This window comes from Phoxinus phoxinus (assembly GCF_949152265.1).
Source record: "Phoxinus phoxinus genome assembly, chromosome: 19".
Classification (NCBI taxonomy): domain Eukaryota; kingdom Metazoa; phylum Chordata; class Actinopteri; order Cypriniformes; family Leuciscidae; genus Phoxinus; species Phoxinus phoxinus.
Window position 1 is genome coordinate 18,581,151 of NC_136894.1, and position 19,287 is coordinate 18,600,437.

The window sequence follows — 19,287 nt, forward strand, 5'->3', positions numbered from 1 at the left end:
CATGCTGGTGAGTCTAGTATTGTTACTTATACAGTATACTGTTCATTTGCATATACAATGTAATCAGTTTACATATAACAACGTCTCCTTTACAAAAGACATTACATTGTGCATTGGATTGTTATAAACACAAAATGGAATCTATTGTATTTGACCAAAAAAAAAACACCTCTATGTATTTGCATATAAACATAGGAGACAACTTATTTAGTAAAAAAATTGGCCATATTTATTTGAAATTGATTTTGATTTTTCATTATTAAAAAAAACAAAAACATTCTTTTAGATTGAATTTAAAAGTAGAGTTTAGCCATGGTCTGTAGGAATTTCTTCTTCCTTTTTTGTGCTGCGAGCTGCAGGACTTCCTCTGGATTACTAGAGTTTAACTCCGTCTGTCCGATGGCCTTGATCTGTGTTCACATACATTTACCATGATATTAACATTTCTACACCATCTACAATAAATGTAATTCTTGAATCAATAGAGAAAACAAATCGGCTTACTGCAACTTGTCTTTTGTCACCCTCTCCACGTTTTTGGTGAATGTCTGAAGGCAAATGTTACGGTTTAACAACGGCTAGAATATCAGACATGCTAGAAAAAAAGGTTATTAAAAAAATGTATTAATAAATTTGCTGATGTAGAGCTCAAGACTGATAACTGATAACCTGACTACAGATTGTTGTTGGTCTGAAAGGGAGTGTTCTTTAAAAAAGGATACATGTCAGATATTCCAGAATCGTCACATCCCAAATGTAGTCATAGAACGAATCCATAGAGTCATGACTGATGGAATGGGGGGAGGGGTGGAGAGAGAATTAAACTTCGGAATTATTTTGTAGGGTACTGATACAGTATGCATTGTAAGTTTACCTGTTTTGCTCTTGTAGAGCTTTGAATGCAGTCATGTAGTCCACGTCCCTCAGAAACTGGCAGAGAACAGCTACCTGCAGTGTGTACACAATCACATCAGGAATTAGCTAGTACTATCATCTGAAACGAGACGGTTCATGGCGGCTTGTTACCTGAGTGTGACAGTTCAACAACGAACAACACTTGATCATTCTCTTCAGAACCTGCAAAGACATTCAACATGTGTCAGTCCTGACAATATTTCAGTCACATCTTTAGACGGTATTTTATTACCAAGACAAAAGTAGATTTTTTTTTTATTATTATTATTATTGGTTCATAACAGCGTTCAACAAATTTGCAGCACCTGGTCAGTGTAGACATCTGGAGGGACTGGTTTAGTGAAGTAATCTGAGCACACAGTCCCTGCCTGCAGGTAATAATGCATTGCTGCGGAATACTGGTTGGTCACTGAAAAAACAATGGAAGAATATTAAATTAAATAAAAAATGAAAATATAAAAACTTTGCATAAATTATAGAGGGTATGCATTGAATTATTTTGTATATATAAATACACACACATGCATGTATATATTTGAGAAATATTTGCATTAATATACTGCATATATATAATATATAATTTATATTATATATAAATAACTAATTTTCCTTAAATATATACATGCATGTGTGTATTTATATATACACAAAAAATATATATACACAGTACACACACATATATTATGTTAACACAAACTTTATTTTGGATGGGATTAATCGTTTCACAGCTCGAATTAGGATATAAACACTAAAAGATTCTTCTCTCATCTGAAAATAATAATGCTTGTGCTTTTGTTTCTTTACCAGAGTGATTAACAGGAGACCTCCACACACACAGATTAAACATTGTCTGCTCAGCTGACTTTCAGCCTCCCTCACCTACAGTGTGGAGAACAAGTATTTGATACACTGCAGATTTTCCCACTTAAAAGCATGTAGAAGTCTGTCATTTTAATCATAGGTTCTTCAACTTTGAGTGACGGAATCTAAAACAAAAATCCAGAAAATCACATTGTATGATTTTTAAGTAATTAATTTGCATTTTATTGCATGACTTAAAGCTGCAGTCCGTCGTTTTTCCTCTTTGTCGCCATCTCTGTTAGAAATCTGCAATTGCAGTTATTCGCGGAATTATTAACTGTGCGTGGGTAGTAAATCGGCATGAAACAGCGCGGATGAACACAATGTATTGAGGCTGCTGCGTCGCTGTGGATACTGTACTGTCATCATCAGCAATCTCAGAGTATACTTTTTGAAAGTGTCAACATTAGAATTTTCATCGGTAAATGTCATCTGAACAAGTAAGTAACATTCACGTTTGTTCTGACCAAATTCGGGGGGTGGGGGGAAGCATTGCAGTAGGCTATATCATGCTGATTAAATCTAACGATTGCTTATATCACGTCAAAACGTGAAAAATATATTTTTTCTGTAGCCACTCTGAAGTCCGAAGTCTTTGTGTTTTACAACTGGTGAATCTCCAGTTGTCACTGATGTCGCTTTAAACTTTCGGGATCCGCCATACCAAGTGCTAAGCTAAATCTCCTCCATCATCCACACACGCTAGCCGGGGACTCCTTCTCTATGTGTACAGAAGTGACGTAATGACGCAAAGACATGCTCGAAATTCCCGCGGAAATCCACCAGTACCACTGGAATTAAAATCATTATTACAAGCTTACCGTTTTGAATCGAGGTAAGGCAAGCAGATCGTTTTGAACACTGGCTGGTTACGTTTTTTTTTCAAAAACGTCTTTTTTGATATTTTTAAACCCAAAAAAGTGCCGGACTGCAGCTTTAAGTATTTGATACATCAGAAAAGCAGAACTTAATATTTGGTACAGAAACACCTTTGTTTGCAATTACAGAGATCATGCGTTTCCTGTAGTTCTTGACCAGGTTTGCACACACTGCAGCAGGGATTTTGGCCCACTCCTCCATACAGACCTTCTCCAGATCCTTCAGGTTTCGGGGCTGTCGCTGGGCAATTATGACTTTCAGCTCCCTCCAAAGATTTTCTTTTGGGTTCAGATCTGGAGACTAGGCCACTCCAGGACCTTGAGATGCTTCTTACTGGCTGTGTGTTTCGGGTCGTTGTCATGCTGGAAGACCTAGCCACCAGTGATGCGCAGGTTGATCCAAAATGAGCGGTTGCCTGCGGTTACCCGCGGTTACGAGTCATCCAAAAATATTTCTGAATGATATTCGGGTCGCGGTCGGTCAATAAAGATGCCAATTAAACCTTTGTAATTTATATAGTACTAGACACAATTTTCGATGAAATACATGGCCTACGATGGCCTACGCTTTATTGTCTAAATAACTGGCGCGAAGATGACGCACGAGCTCAGTCTGCAGGCAGAGATGAAAGTGGGAAATCCTTATTGACCTTTTGAATGTTGAGCGCGTTATTAACTTTTGTATAAAAGCTGACGCGGGACAAAATGCCCGATTTCCCAACACGTTGAACTGAGCAATGCCATTGTGCCATTTTAATAGGCTACTTTTAAACGCATATAGCTCAGTAATGTCAGTTTTATGTATTTGCTGAGAGGGGGCGGGATTTTTGTTGGGAAAGTCGGGGAAGAGACTCACACACTTCGATTAGACTGGATAAACACATGCAGCATAATTGTTAAGAAATAGAAATGAAATAAATTAATACATTTTTACACCCCTTTACACTAGGCTATATCATACAGAATTCAGAAAAATGCTGCACCCGCACCCCTAGTTCCGATGTCTATGGTCCAATGACGCTACTATGAGCATTTACTAGCTACTTTTAAAAAATGCAGGTCAGGAAGCGGGTCGGGCACAGTATTTTCTTTCTTGTTTTTTGTGGTCCGAATTGCGGGCGGGTTAGTTGAAAACGTCGGCCGGGTGCGGGTTGTTTATACATTGACCCGCGCATCACTGCTAGCCACGACCCATCTTCAATGCTCTTACTGAGGGAAGGAGGTTTTTGGCCAAGATCTCACGATTCATGGCCACATCCATCCTCCCCTCAATACGGTGCAGTCATCCTGTCCCCTTTGCAGAAAAGCATTCCCAAAGAATGATGTTTCCACCTCCATGCTTTACGGTTGGGATGGTGTTCTTGGGATTGTACTCATCCTTCTTCCTCAAAACACGACGAGTGGAGTTTAGACCAAAAAGCTCTATTTTTGTCTCACCAGACCACATGACCTTCTCCCATTCCTCCTCTGCATCATCCAGATGTTTATTGGCAAACTTCAGATGGGCCAGGACATGCGCTGGCATGAGCAGGGGGACCTTGCGTGTACTGCAGGATTTTAATCCATGATGGCGTAGTGTGTTACAAATGGTTTTCTTTGAGACTGTGGTCCCAGCTCTTTCAGGTCATTGACCAGGTCCTGCCGTGTAGTTCTGGGCTGATCCCTCACCTTCCTCATGATCATTGATGCCCCACGAGGTGAGATCTTGCATGGTGCCCCAGACCGAGGGACATTGACCGTCATCTTGAACTTCTTCCATTTTCTAATAATTGCGCCAACAGTTGTTGCCTTCTCACCAAGCTGCTTTCCTGTTGTCCTGTAGCCCATCCCAGCCTTGCGCAGGTCTACAATTTTATCCTTGATGTCCTTGCACAGCTCTCTGGTCTTGGCCATTGTGGAGAGGTTGGAGTCTGTTTGATTGAGTGTGTGGACAGGTGTCTTTTATACAGGTAACGAGTTCAAACAGGTGCAGTAAATACAGGTAATGAGTGGAGAACAGGAGGGCTTCTTAAAGAAAAACTAACAGGTCTGTGAGAGCCGGAATTCTTACTGGTTGGTAGGTTATCAAATACTTATGTCATGCAATAAAATGCAAATTAATTATTTAAAAATCATACAATGTGATTTTCTGGATTACAGACCTCTACATGCTTTGTAAGTAGGAAAACCTGCAAAATGGGCAGTGTATCAAATACTTGTTCTCCAAACAAAGACACTCTTTGGGAAGCACAAAGCAGCACTACTTTATTAGAGAAGAGGTAATATACGCGGATAATACGCATCTCGGGCGGGCCAAGTAATAAAAAATAACTAAATAATATTACATAAATTGCAGGGGGGTCGCGGGTGGATGAAAAAAGAAATAATTTATTTGCTGATTTTATTAGAACTGTCATTTTGTATATGGTTTAAAGTGCTATAGAAAGAATACAATTTGAGTTGAAATAACCCCTCCATGTTGGGTCTTTAGAGTGCAAAGTTTAATTGTATTTATTGTTTCTACTTACCAAAGTAAATGTCGGCCTGTGTGCAGAGCCACGACTGGTTATTGGGGTTGAGGCTGAGAGCATAGTTAACCAACTCCTTTAATGTGACAACCACGGCTTCAACATCCACAGACTGTAAACTGCATCGACACAATCATAAGAACATTTGACACCAAGATTACACCATCAAAACAAACCTTATACATTTATCAATTATTATTACATATACATATATAAACAAAGGGGCATTTCTTCATCTAATGGCATTTCATTTGTTGTGACGTACTTGGCGAGAGATGAAGGCCATATGGAGATATGCTCAGCTGTCACTTCATTCACTATATCATCCTGGGAAATACAAAACATCATAAGCATAATGACCTGGAATCAATCCAGTACACAGGAATGAGCCTTTCATGAAGAATATCTAGCACATGGAACCAACATTTAGAAATGTAGATCAACGTGACCAGTACATTTCAGAAAGTAAAGCAATAATGTTGTAGATGAAGGGCTAGTGTGCTAGTTTTGCAGGAGGAGTGAAATTGCGTATTGGTGCCATCTTTGGCAATATTCCATATTAACGATATTCTGTCATTTTATTATAAGATTATCACGATAATAGAGCTAATAGTTGATATTGATTAGAGAATGTAAAACAGTCATTATAAAAAAAAGAGAAATGCCAATTTTACAACACAAAATGCCATTGTAAAACAATTACAATTATGGTTGTAAAGTAGTCGTAGTAGTAGTTTTAAATTTCAGAAGTCTCTACCAATACTACATAACTATCGAGGTTCTCTGTACCAATTTCGGTACCAGAGCAAAAACTATTGGATTAAGTACTTTTAAAAATGTTGTCCTGTTTTGTCTCGTCCGTTGGTTTTCAATCAGCTGTCAATCATCGCAGTTTCCGACTAAATCGAGCATTTAAATATAGTTGTCAATCCAGAAACTTTGCTGAGTACTAACCAGCATGAAAAACTAAACTAGTATTCAAAATGTGATGGGTAATAAACAGAAAGCAAGAGAAGAGCCTATCTTTGTAATCACTAAGGCTGTCAATCTTTAAACCGCAAGCTCACTGAATTCTGCACTCTCGCAAAAACTTTTGCTATAATAAATACAAAACCGATGTCTTAATTGTAGGCTACAAGGAATTTCTTTTTACATTGTGTTTACACTTTTTCCACCGTCTGGCCAAACCGTTCTCTTTGCTTAACCGTTCTTTTCTGTACCGATCCAGTTTAATTTTCCACTATGGGGCTCAAATAGCCAGCAACAGAAAAACGGGTATCCAGGCAACAGAAAACGTCACTCCACATATTCTACCAGCATGGTTAGAATCAACTTTTTTTTGTACAAACTGGTCCGGTAGAAACGGTACATTAGAAAATCCTAATTACAATCTAGAAAAAGTAATTAGTACTTTTATGGAGTAATTTCCTCTACACCGGTTAGCACATACCCGTACAATACTGTGCAGCCGCACAAACAAAGAGATGAGTGTTGTCAAAACCAGTGGCTCCTAAAACAAAACAAAATTATATTTGTAGATTAATTCTGGAAGTCCTCTATATTTTACGATAGACTTATTTAATGCTATGTACTGCGAAATGTTACACTTACCCGTAGTTTCTTCATAAAAGTCATGAATTTGCTCCTAATAACACAAACGAAAAAATGTAACAAAATTCATTAACATGACATGGAGAATTTTTAACATAGTATATAATTACAGCTTATTGCAATGAAACTGATTTTTTTTCTCAGGAAGTCATCTAGGGCAGGATTTAGAATAATTCCCCATGTATGATATAGTGGCCTTGCAGTAACCGCCCTCCATCTCACCGGGGCAGGATGCCGAGTGAGGACTCTCTCTGTTTGAGAAGGCTCACTCTACCCTCACTGGTGCGTTTGTGCTGGCTGGAAACACTGCAGATTTGCACCACCGCTTCCCAGAGCTCCTTAGCTGTGCGTCTGCTCTCTTTAGGACCTGGCAGCTCCTTACAGGTGGAAGCTATCAGCTGCCCCAGCTGCACGAGTTACAAGGAGAACAAAATAGAAATTAAAAAAACAACCCGAAATTGAAATCTAGACATGCATAGATTTAAATAACAAAAATGAGCAATTAAGCACATTTTCCCACAATTCTCATTACTGTAATGAAAAAATATAACTATATTCATTAAATTGTGAGCATTTATACAGTATGGTAGCATTTTGTTTTATATATATATATATATTATAGTAACAAGAATCAAACCTGAAAATATATATTTTTTAAAGACATTACAGAAACAGATTATTAGATTATTAAAAACTCTCAATGGTCCTAAAACAGGCTTCATTTTCTTTATGCAGTTTGCAATTACTTTTCTTTTTTGGATATTTTTGTGTTGGACATTTGAATCTAATTAAAATTGTCTAATCAAATTTCAAGTATGAGCAGCAGGGTGTGTGGAGACGAGAGTGCAGAAACCTTTATATATGGGTTGTTGTTGACCAGAGACTGGGGCACTTGCAGTGTCAGATATTCATTCTCCCTCCAGTTAAGCATGAACACAACACATTCCTCACCAACAATCTGACGCAGCGGGAGATCTGTGGACGTGAAGAACACTGTAACAAACTATATCCTTATGCATCCTCTCCTAAAATATGAATTCCGCTTCATCTGATTTCATTAGAATAACCACAGAAACCCAAATAGCTTGTTTTGTCTGAAGAATAAATTCAACACTGTTTTGGCACAATTTGGGTTGATCACATCCTGAGTAAATGGTCATTAACTAATGGGAGCAAGAGGACATTCAGGCCAAAATATGCAGAGCGGAACTGACACTCACCTGCCTTAAAATGTGCAATCCAAACTATCCAACGCTACCTTAAAGTCCCCATGTAGTCAATGATTTTATACCTTAAAACTCATCTTTGCTCCCCAAAATACACATTAATAGTTTTTTCCTGAGAAAAAGCGTCATGCCTTAAAATAGCTTGAATGTAGCTCTACACCATGTAGATGGCGAAACCATGCTATTTAGCCCCACCTCCACCCACTCACACCAGCTCATAGATCCACTCGTTGACAATCACACATTGGCATTCTTTTTTTCACTGGAGTTCTAAGGAGAAAATACTCAGCAATGGTGTTGACTTATGAGTTTGCACATGGTTTGTCTTAAAGCATATTAAAAACACCACAGACAAAACAACATTAAAAACTTGATTTTTACCACATGGGGACTTTAACAGCTTTTGCCTTCTATCATATTTGTCCGACTATAATAATTTTCTCTTTTTTTATGTAAGCACTGCATGTTTAGATCAATTCTGTACAGACCTACTAATAACTGGCATGCAAACTGAAAGTGAATGAATGAATGAACGAATGAATGAATGAATGAATGAATGAATGAATGAATGAATGAATGAATGAATGAATGAATGAATGAATGAATGAATGAATGAATGAATGAATGAATGAATGAATGAATGATGGAACACTTTTGTCAGCATATAATAAAAATAAAAAAGCTGAAGCTAAAGAAATGTACATAAAGATTTACATCAATGCCAGGCTGAGTGAGCAACAGTTGCAGTATATCTTAAGTATAAAGTCAGATTAATGTATTGCCTTTAATAGTTTCTTTACATTGCCAGAAGTGATTGTAAAAGACCTCCTGTTAAGAGACCTTGTAACAGTAGACGTAATACCATGTATCCTCATCTCCAGATATCCGCGGACCCTGCTGACCAGGTCGGATGGAGGCCTCTCCATGTTGCCTTCGACAGCACTCGCCTCGTGTGCTCTAACCTCCATCAGCAGAAGCTCATTGAGCATGACCTGACGCAGCTTAGGAGAAAACTCTGTCACCAGCTCCAGGCACGCTGTGAACAGCTGACGAGCATGCAGAAAATCCTGCAACAGACAAACAGACAAAAAAGGCTGCTTCAAACCACAAACTAAAAGTAACCTGACATTTGAACCCCCAAAATATAAGACTTGATCTAATCTTTCATTCAAATTTATTTAATTTCCATACTGTCTCTTTATGTGAAGTTAAAGTCACTAAGAAATATTTCCTGTTGGGGTTAAATCCCAGATAAATTCATCTTAATTAAACTGCCTCAGTTTTAAAAATGGGTAACAAAAACTTGGCACTTGGAATCACATGACTGGATAACTGAAGTAACGCAAAGTTGTAGAGAAAGTCTATGATCTATATGCCTATGTTCAAGGGTTGAGTATAGCAATACAACTATAACACAATATTAATTGTATTTGTTATAACAATAACTATGAGTGCACAATAACACATTTTTGTGTCTGAGCCCTAAGGATTTTTCCCCCCGTATTTTTTAAAAATCAATTTGCTTGTGTTAATGTCAGTGTAGGAGCCATTTGTTGTAAGGCAAAGTTTGTCCACTGGGTGGTGCTGTGGCTGTGTATAATTAGACCACCTGAGCAACAAGTGTGTGCGTTGGTAATTGGGAACCACACCGTTTTTTGACAGAGTAGCTTGGAAGGTGGATTTTATTCTTATGCTGTCCACAAGGTATGGCTTTGTGTGTACGTGTGAACAAGGAAATGCCACAAGAAGTTTTAAGTTAAGTTTTAAGACAAGTTTTGAGATCATGTTTAATGGAGCACAAGTAATAAAGAAAGATATTTGTTTGCATTTACATCCGTCTGCATGGACTTCTGTTTGTACGCGTTCTTTGGAAAGCCAATATAGTCGGCATGAAACTAAAATTGAAACCTATTTATTTTGTTAGTGCACATACTTTTTTTGTGAAAAATTCATCCACGGAAGTTGATTAAAAAAAATTAAATTTTTGTCTTTGTAATTAATTTTATCAAAATCTGAAAATGTACTCACCTCTATAATGGCATTCCTTCCTTCTCAGAATTGTTTAGAGACAACATGTTACAATGTTTATATGGGCTGCTGTTTATATTAGTGCTTGTCACAAAAAAAAACAAAAAAAATCTCTCAACTAATGCTATAAACATACAAGGAGCCCTGTCAGCTGGTATTATTATTAAAGATGAACTCAAATTAATAATACGTTTTTAATAATAATAATGTTTACATTAATTTTGAATGATATGGTTTAAAATATAATAAATATGTAATATAGTGCATATTTACCCAAATACTCAATACATATTTAGCAAATTTTCTAGCTAACTAACATGTTATGGTCATTAAATGGCTTTTCTGAGGTAAATGTAACGTTATGTGACATTGTTTACAAGCTGTTTTTTTTTTGTTACCTTGTTTTTTTCTGCGTTTGAAACACTGATTAAACAATTACAAGAAAAAATTGTTCTTGTAAAAAAATCTTTCAACACACCTTCTAATGTTCATTCATATTTATTTACTGTTAACTTGTAGTAAAAACTGTATTTATTGTTTGAATTTAGTAATAAAATTGACAGAAATTAAAAGCTGAGACTTCGTTTCATGTTAAAAGTAACCTGTTCTGTCTTGTCTGTTGGTGTCAGTGTCCTTTATGCAACACAATTTTTCAATGCGTAAGAAAATTACGGTGGCCCAGTAATGCACAACAATTTAAAAAGCAAACATAAGTTCTCAACACAATGACATCGAGCCACAACACAATGGAAACAAATCACAACACAATGAAACCAAGCCACAACACAACGGAAACAAGCGAGCCACAATACAACGGAAATGCTCCCGATCGCTAGGGGGCTCTAGGTAAAGTTAGTTTTCCTTGCCGCTGTTCTACAGAGTCGGCAGTCTCTAAATACGGAGCAATACACGTAGGTGAATTTTAATTCATATTTCATGTCGATATACAATAGTTACATACTGTTAAAACTAATCGTTGTGTTGATGTCTTTGTAAAACTGCCAACTCTATAGAACAGTGGCAAGGAAAACAAATTTTACCGTATTTCGAGAGCCCTATAGTGGTTGGGAGCATTTCCGTTGTGTTGTGGCTTGTTTTTGTTTAGTTGTGAACTTATGTTTGCTTTTTAATTTTTGTTGTGTTGTGCACTACTGGGCCACTGTAGAAAAGCTTGTGCTCCCAAGCTTCACATTTTTATGACAGTGTTCTGACATGGACATTTGGTCCTCTGAGGACCTCTGAGTAACTTTTTTAAATTGATGCACAAAGGTTAAGAAGCTGGTTTTCTGGTGTGCATGTAAATATGCTGAATGGTGTTAACCCTCTTTACAATCAAAACAAAATGTTGTGCTTTTGTAAAATAAAGAAATTAAACAGGGTGTGCTTTCTGCCTCTCCATCTCATGAACTTTTTTTCTTGAGCACGTCTCTAAACATACAAAACTCAGCGAATACTTCACACATTTATGAGCTCTATATCTTTATAAACATTTAAGTGTGTAGTTTTAAATGACCTGATTCAAAAAGAAAACAAATATTCTCTGTTTAAGTAATTTGTATAAAACCAACAAGATATCTAGTTTCTCAAACCCTTGCTCATTAAGTTTTAATGTGACCACACCCACACGCGCAAAATATATTGACATGCAAATTATCCATGAGTCACGCGAACGCGCTCATTACCTCAAAAACAATGCACCTAACTTCAATCCTCTGCTGTTCGTCGAGTTTGGAAGACGTGCTAGCTGTGAGCTTATTGGATTTACATCCGAAGAAGAAGAACGCGATTTGAAGACAAAGATTTTAAGGGAAGAAATAATTCTGAATTAGAATTAGTTATTTAGTTATTTATTTAGTTAGTGTTATTTTTGCATAAAATTCACATTCAGCGACTCCATCGCTTCAGTTAATGTTCTCTGCACGCGCTGTGAGTTTGAGTCAGTCACGCTGTCTGTTTGAAAAGCAAAACGCATGTTTTTACTCCAATCACATTTCATAACGTCATAACGATTGTAAATATTTGAAGTAACATATGATAATCAATTATATTTTTACTCTAGTGTAGTGTTACTGAAGTGAACGATTTATAGGCTGCCTAGCTGCTATAGGCTTATTATTATTGTATGCAGCACTGCACGTACATGCCTACAAGGCACAACAAGGTGTTTATTATTATTATTTTTTTATTGCAATTTTAAAAATCTAAAAATGTATTCCCAGATTTGTGCAGCCCTATAGTACATCTTGATATCACCATGTTCACAGTTGTTGTTTTTTTTTTTTGTTGTTGTTTTTTACAGGGGCCAGATGAGAGACCACTGATGGAGTCCTGCTGACTTAAACATTCACATGGTAAAATGAAAAATCTAACATGGAAATGACAGGTATGTAGTATGTTTCAGGAATGGCACAAAGGTGTGATCAGTGTGCTCAATAATGTGCTTTTTTGTCCTTTGTTGTGTATCTTTGGATTATGTTTTGTTGTAAATAAATCCCAAAAATCAAAAAGCCATTCTTTTTTAAATGCAGTCATTCTTTGTGCAAGGTTCCTCATAATGATATGGCCTGAGAGCTCCTAATAGGGCCATTATGGGAGGGTCTTTGTCTTTCTCAGATGTGAAACACTTAATATGCATGGGTTGTTCACGCTTCCTCGCATACAGCTTTCTTACACAAAACATGTCTTACATGATTTTCACATAGTTTTGAAGCAAATATTCTAGGCTACGTGATACAATTTTCAAAAGTCTTGTGAAGAAATAATCAGTATGGGTTTCATGACCTTATTTCAGTGACTTTTTTTTTTTTTCCACAAACCAAAACTACAGTCTCAAAACTACAAACTTTTACATACATGCTGCTGATATACTATTGTAGCAGAGTTTGTTCTGAATACAGTGTAATGCCATGAAAATGTCACAAGTAACAGAAATAAGCGCAAATGTCAGAGCATGTCAGAACACCTCCAGGACCCAGAAAACCCCTCAGACCCCAGAGGGTTAAAGTTATTCTTGTACAGATACACACCTTTATACTGATGCAGTGAAGACCTTTGGCCATGAGGATGTACACCAGGTCTCGTGTCAGGTTGTCTTTTATTGCTAGTATGACGTTTACATAGTCAACAGGAACCTCCCACTAAAGAAAAAAAAGCATAACTGTAAACTAAATTGAGAAAAAAAAAGAAAAAAAAAAAGAAAAAGAAAAAAAATCACAATAATCACAATTTATAATTTTTAAAGATGTAAATTTATGACAAGCATTTTTGGTTTGCGAATCAGTTCACAAGTTTATTTGCTGCAAAACAAAAGTCTTTCCCGACCTTACTGTTAACCCTCCAGAAGGGTCGTTCGGCCATCCCATGCAGCTCAATGAGGATTTGTCGGATATGTCGAGCATCCAATGACAGAATGAGCTGCTGTTCAAGCTGGCTGATATTCACACTGGCAGACACTGTTGAGAACAAGACATAAATAGCACACCACAACCAGAAGCAAGCAAAGCTCCTCATATCATAATATAAAAAAATGAATAGTCACGATTCAATATCTGCCCGTCAGGATGTACCAGGTATATCGTAGAATGAGGGCAGTGGTTTGGCACTGAGGTTGACTGTGGCTGAGCTCTTCCTCATCTGCTCTATCAGGATCTTCTTCTCCTCATCTTGAAGAAGTTCATTGAAGAGTTTATGAGATGACACCATGAAGGCCAGAGAAACATCCTCCAACCGGTCACAAACAGTCCTACAATGAAAACAAGAAAGAAAATCTAAAATCTCAGAAAAACAGGCAAGCTCAAAACTCAAATTAACAGAGAGAGGTCATGGAATATTTGTGTAATTGTTACACAATTGTTACACAATAGGAACATTTGAAATGAAATATAGTAGTGACGAAGTGAAAAGGTATATTATTGTAGTAAAACCCACTTTAAACAAATTCACCCTTAAAATCACGTGAAAGCAAACAAAATGCAGAAAGAAAAAAACATTTGAAAATGCATTTTCAAAAGTCTGGCTAGATGAAAATAGTTATTTAAAACTATGTAAAGGTGCTCACTTGATGAAAAGGGCCATTTTTCTCTTGCTCGTTTCTGACAGGTGCTCCTTATCCAATGACCTTGTACACACCTGGAGACATGAGATCACTGAGCGTAAAAGAGCATTTCATTTCAAGAAAAGACCATGTGAGCTAGATCAGTTTAGAGTGAGAACGGAGTGTGCGATGTGTATGATTCAGTGATGCAGCAGGGTTTATACCTCCAGCAGAAAGCTGATGGTGTTTTTGCTGGGTTTGAGAAGCAGCTGATGGAAGGACACACAAGGGACACCACCCTCCAATGCATCTCTTACTGCATTACACACACACAGTTTATGACATACTTCCTCCAGAGCCCTGTCCCTGTCACATAAACACAAACACACATTAAAGGAATATTCTAAGCTTAAATACAAAAATATGAAGCCTTTACACAAATTATTTAGTAAAAAACAAATGGTATTTGATCTTTTAGGTGGGACTACTTATCTAAAGGGCTTTTCACACTGCGCTTAACCCTGGCATTTGAGGGGGGAAATGTCAAATGGTCAAAAGTGAAATTACCTTATCTTTATTTATATAGTTCTTTTTACAATACAAATTGTTTCAAAGCAGCTTTACAGTGATAACAGTAAAATAATGCAACAAATTTTGTTTCTGCTGTTCAGCAGATCTAGAAGAAAATAGAGTCATAGTCCAGCTTAAGTAAGTTCAGTAATGGTTCATTTTTGTTGTAAAAGTTTTTAATTTAGTTCATTTATATATATAGCTGCTCAGGAGAAAACAGTGATGTCATCGTCCAGCTCAGTTCAGTTTTCATATAATGGTGTCAATGCAGGCAGATCAATAATATTGTTGACTATTCAGTGTCCCCAACTAAGCAAGCCAAATGGCAAGGAACCAAAACTCCAAAACCAGGCACAGTCGGGGCCGGGAACACTTCCCATAAATCCTGATGTACTTGGTACATCATAAGAAGGATGGCTTCTATGCTAATATTAGTCTCTGTTTATTCCGAGGTTTACCGCAGTCCGCCGGATCCAGATCTGATGAAGGACCAGCGCCAGGACTCAATGACAACCCAGTCCTGAAGTGTAAACTAGTAAATTTTTAAGGCCTAACAAGTAGTTTGTTGAGGGTTGATTTGTGAAGCACTACACGCCTGCGCACATATATATTCAAACGCGCATACCTATCGACGCGCCGTCTGCGTTTTTGCGGGTTTGCGTTTTTGAGGTTTGCGCAGAGAAAACGGATACACATTTGCACCTTCGAACCTATTTCAGGGAGTGCGTTCTCGAGATACCAGGCACTTTTTGTGCGGATGGGCGGCCGGAGCACGCGCTAAGGGTTTTCTGTTAGAACGGTGACGTGTTAGCTAAGTTAATGACTAATGATCTTCGCAACTTCTGTTACGCTAATTTCTATTATCACTGTAAAGCTGCTTTGAAACAATCCATACAGTTAAAACAAAGCACTATATGAAGGTGACTTGACGGGGGAGCACCAACTAAAATTGAATCTGATCAGTTCATTTACAAGGAGGGTGTGAAACTAACTAAATGTGTGAACGACACCATAAAACAGCAAATGCTAAAGCAGGCAAAACCGAAACAGGTGAACTAATTTCTGCCCACAGATCTGGCTGTAATGAGAGCAACTTGAAGTAAAGCCATGGGCCTCAACCCATGGGCCATTGGAACTATGATTAATAAAACCTCTGATTAATCAGAACAGAGCAGCAGAACTGGGGTCTTTAAAGCTCATGACACAGCAGACTGTGAAGGCTAAACTGCAAGAGCAGCTTTAGGTGTCACACACTGCACTGAAACAACAGCAATAATTCAGACCTGGCCAATTAAACTCTGTTTCATGTGACAACTGGAATTAAAATTGCTGACCCCACCGGCATCAGAGCCAGGACAGCGGGATTGTTAGATTATAACCTGAGACTCGGGAGATAGGTGAAAAGACACTTCAAGAGGCCATTTACATCTCACAGTAGCACACCACTGCATACGTATGGCCTCCCAGTATAGAACTGGAACTAAATTTACAACACAATTTATATAGATTAGATTACACCCATCTCCTAGACATGAACACTGAACACACCCCTTCATTACTACACTCACAACATCATCACCTGGAATAGAAAAATTCTATCCATTGAACACTACACATCATAAGAAGACAAAGATGACAGAGTCCAAAAGTGTCACTTCACTAAAGATCTATTGTCCATCTTCACACGAACAGATCCAGATAGCTTAACACACATAGGATGGTAGAGCTGATCCCATGATGACAGTCTAACATAGCACACGCTATTCACAACACACTGCCAACTCATGGGAAAACACTGTAATATACATACGAATGGCTACAGTCACAAATCGATGATGCAAAATTAATTATAAAGCAGAGACAGACCTGCTATTAAATTTCTAAATGTGTAAACTTACTGATTGTTGTCACTGAACTGTAGCAAGGAATGAACAATCTCCATTCCTGTATGACTAAGCATGTTCCAAGTCAACCGCACCGCTGGAGGTGACAGGATTGGTCAATGAGGGACAGATTATCGTCACGGGGAAGGTGCCACAGAAGCAGAAGTTTCTCCATGAAGGGATGACAAGTCAACTGAACAAGTCATAAAGGTCCAGATTGATCTATGAACTTTTCTCACATTCTACGCTGGACCACAGGAAGAAAACCTGAACGCATTCTTCCACCTGCTGGACTCAAGCTACTGTACATACACCTGATGAGACTGAGTGTTCTGCAAGTGAACACAGCCCTTTGAAGGTTTCTACAGCTGCCAACATCCGAAAGACTATTTTTTTGGCTGCATCTCTAAGACTACAACAGACGTCTTACTGTGACCCCGTAACGGTTCATCTGAATTTGACCCACGGGGTCAAGAGGGGAGCTGTAAGAATGGAAAAACTGGAAGAGAGGGCTACTGCACATTTCCCCACTAACCTGCAGCGTCCAGTGCTCGTCTCCTCATTAACGGTGTTTTTATCTTACTGAATACTGATCATATTTTATACCTGTTCAGTTTATATTTTTAAATGAATTCGACTGATAAAAGGTATTGCTTGTGCGCTAGTGCTCTTATTCCAATTAAATATTTAAATAAATAGATGCGCCTTAACGGAATTTGAATTTAATTAATTAATTAAACCGTAATGCACACAGCGTAGAGACAACTACTTTGAATATTAAATAAGAATTTTGGGCAAATGATTGACAGTGAAAACTGACACAGAATAGTGATTAAAATATTTAGGGCTGTGTTTCCCAAAAGCATTGTGATCTGAGTTCATCGTAGAGACCATTGGTGGCAATGGTTCTACGATCTACATACGATGCTTTTGGGAAACGCATTCATCTCTGTCGTCGGTTCAACTCAGCGCTGCTGTCTTTCAGTGATACGGTCGTTGTAAGAGTGCGTAGTTTGCGTTCCCTCGTGTGCTTTTGGCTACCTACCAACACATAGGGAAAATATTTATGAAAAAGGTATTTCACATATATACACACACGAGCACAAAAGAGTTTTCTGTGCTGAACAACACGATGCTATTTTAATTGTTATCAAAAAAAATTATAATGTGCCATAAGTTTGTATTGCAATTAAACATGTTAGCAGCCATATCACCCTGTAGCCAAAGACCATAGACAGTATAAGATGGACACAGCGACCCCATAGATTTCAACGGAGAAAAGTGAAGCCCATTTGAAGCACTCACTTCCTGATCGCCAGGCGAACTGCGCAGGCTCAAACTGAGCTTGACGACGTAGATGTGACGTGGGTCTTCTGGTAGCTGTGCCGAGAAAAATCTGAATCATTCCCTTCCGAATCTCGCAGAGACGGAGAGCGTGATTATTAGCTGTCCATGAGCTAGCAGCAGGATCAACTTTATCACTCTCTATGCACTTCTCCCTTGACTTTATGCCTCCGCGTCCCCCCGATTGCTTGCGAGCTTCTCCGCCTGTCTATACGGTAATTTCTCTACAGTGCGACAGAGAGTCGAGTGGTTATGACGCAATCGTTAGCCTATTTTTTATAAAAACTGCTTCTACGGGGTCATAACTTAAGATACAAAGTAATGGAGCCTTTTATACATTGTCGTGTTTCTTTAGAAATAAATAATGGACAAATGGAGTCTTTGGACGCTTCAGATGTAAAGTTATTCGCTGTCAAAAGTGACGCAAAAATGAATGGGAGTCAATGGAATGCTAACAGCAGGTGAAGTTCTGCTACAATGGCGGCGCCCGCGGAGGCTTCATTTTCCGGCGGATGGATTACCCCCTTGCCAAAGACTGGTTGCCCACTGAAGCTAAGCAGGGTTGAGCCTGGTTAGTACCTGGATGGGAGACCTCCTGAGAAAACCAGGTTGCTGCTGGAAGAGGTGTTAGTAAGGCCAGCAGGGGGCGCTCACCCTGTGGTCTGTGCGGGTCCTAACGCCCCAGTATAGCGTCTGACGGGGACACTATACTGTCAAAGAGCACTGTCCTTTGGATGAGACGTAAAACCGAGGTCCTGACTCTCTGTGGTCATTAAAAATCGCATGGCACTTCTCGTAAAGAGTAGGGGTGTAACCCCGGTGTCCTGGCCACATTCCACCCATTGGCCCTTGCCAATCATGGCCTCCTAATAATCCCCATCCACAGTGAATTGGCTCTATCACTCTCTCTCCTCTCCACCTGTATCTGGTGTGTGGTGAGCGCACTGGCGCCGTTGTACTGTGGCTACCGTCGCATCATCCAATTGGACGCTGCACACTGGTGGTGGTTGAGGAGAGACATGATTGTAAAGCGCTTTGGGTGTACAGTAGTTTATATGAAACCGCTATATAAATGCCTCATTCATTCATTCGTCATTTACTCCCACCCCATATTCATGCGTTTAAATTATTTTGGTGGGTCTTGAGATAGATTATACTTGTCTAGGTGGATCCTGGAATGGAAAAGTTTGGAAACCCTTGAACTAAGTCACTACAGGATATTAAAAAAAAATACATAACCGGAAATAAACTAGTTGTACTATTTCAAAACTAAAGTGCATCACAAAGCTCAGTGCAAGTAGTCGATTGGACAGAGAATTAAGTTAAAACGCTTCTCATCCGAAAGGGCACAGTGTTTAAACGTTATTTTTTAATAGTGGCCGACCGACCTATTTCCAAGGCTGATATATCAGCCAATATTTCAATAAATAT

At 38.4% G+C, this 19,287-nt stretch overlaps 1 protein-coding gene across 3 annotated transcripts in view; it reads right to left on the reverse strand.

The window, feature by feature from the left end:
• The window catches only part of ints8 (integrator complex subunit 8), a 60,261-nt gene continuing 40,974 nt past the window's right edge, over positions 1–19,287 (reverse strand). For 2 of the 3 annotated variants that reach the window (XM_079590624.1, XM_079590623.1), the window contains exons 11-28: positions 14,284–14,425; positions 14,084–14,154; positions 13,593–13,768; positions 13,348–13,478; positions 13,053–13,163; positions 8,861–9,065; positions 7,626–7,747; positions 6,995–7,179; positions 6,773–6,806; positions 6,612–6,671; positions 5,427–5,488; positions 5,162–5,280; positions 1,221–1,324; positions 1,027–1,077; positions 875–948; positions 723–787; positions 505–548; positions 4–410 (exon numbers count right to left, since the gene is read on the reverse strand). In XM_079590624.1, coding sequence (XP_079446750.1) covers positions 294–410; positions 505–548; positions 723–787; positions 875–948; positions 1,027–1,077; positions 1,221–1,324; positions 5,162–5,280; positions 5,427–5,488; positions 6,612–6,671; positions 6,773–6,806; positions 6,995–7,179; positions 7,626–7,747; positions 8,861–9,065; positions 13,053–13,163; positions 13,348–13,478; positions 13,593–13,768; positions 14,084–14,154; positions 14,284–14,425 — 1,873 coding nt within the window. In that variant the 3' untranslated portion in view covers positions 4–293. Of the gene's footprint in view, positions 411–504; positions 549–722; positions 788–874; positions 949–1,026; positions 1,078–1,220; positions 1,325–5,161; positions 5,281–5,426; positions 5,489–6,611; positions 6,672–6,772; positions 6,807–6,994; positions 7,180–7,625; positions 7,748–8,860; positions 9,066–13,052; positions 13,164–13,347; positions 13,479–13,592; positions 13,769–14,083; positions 14,155–14,283; positions 14,426–19,287 lie in introns of all 3 variants that reach the window. The other variant, XM_079590622.1, reaches the window with a different exon arrangement.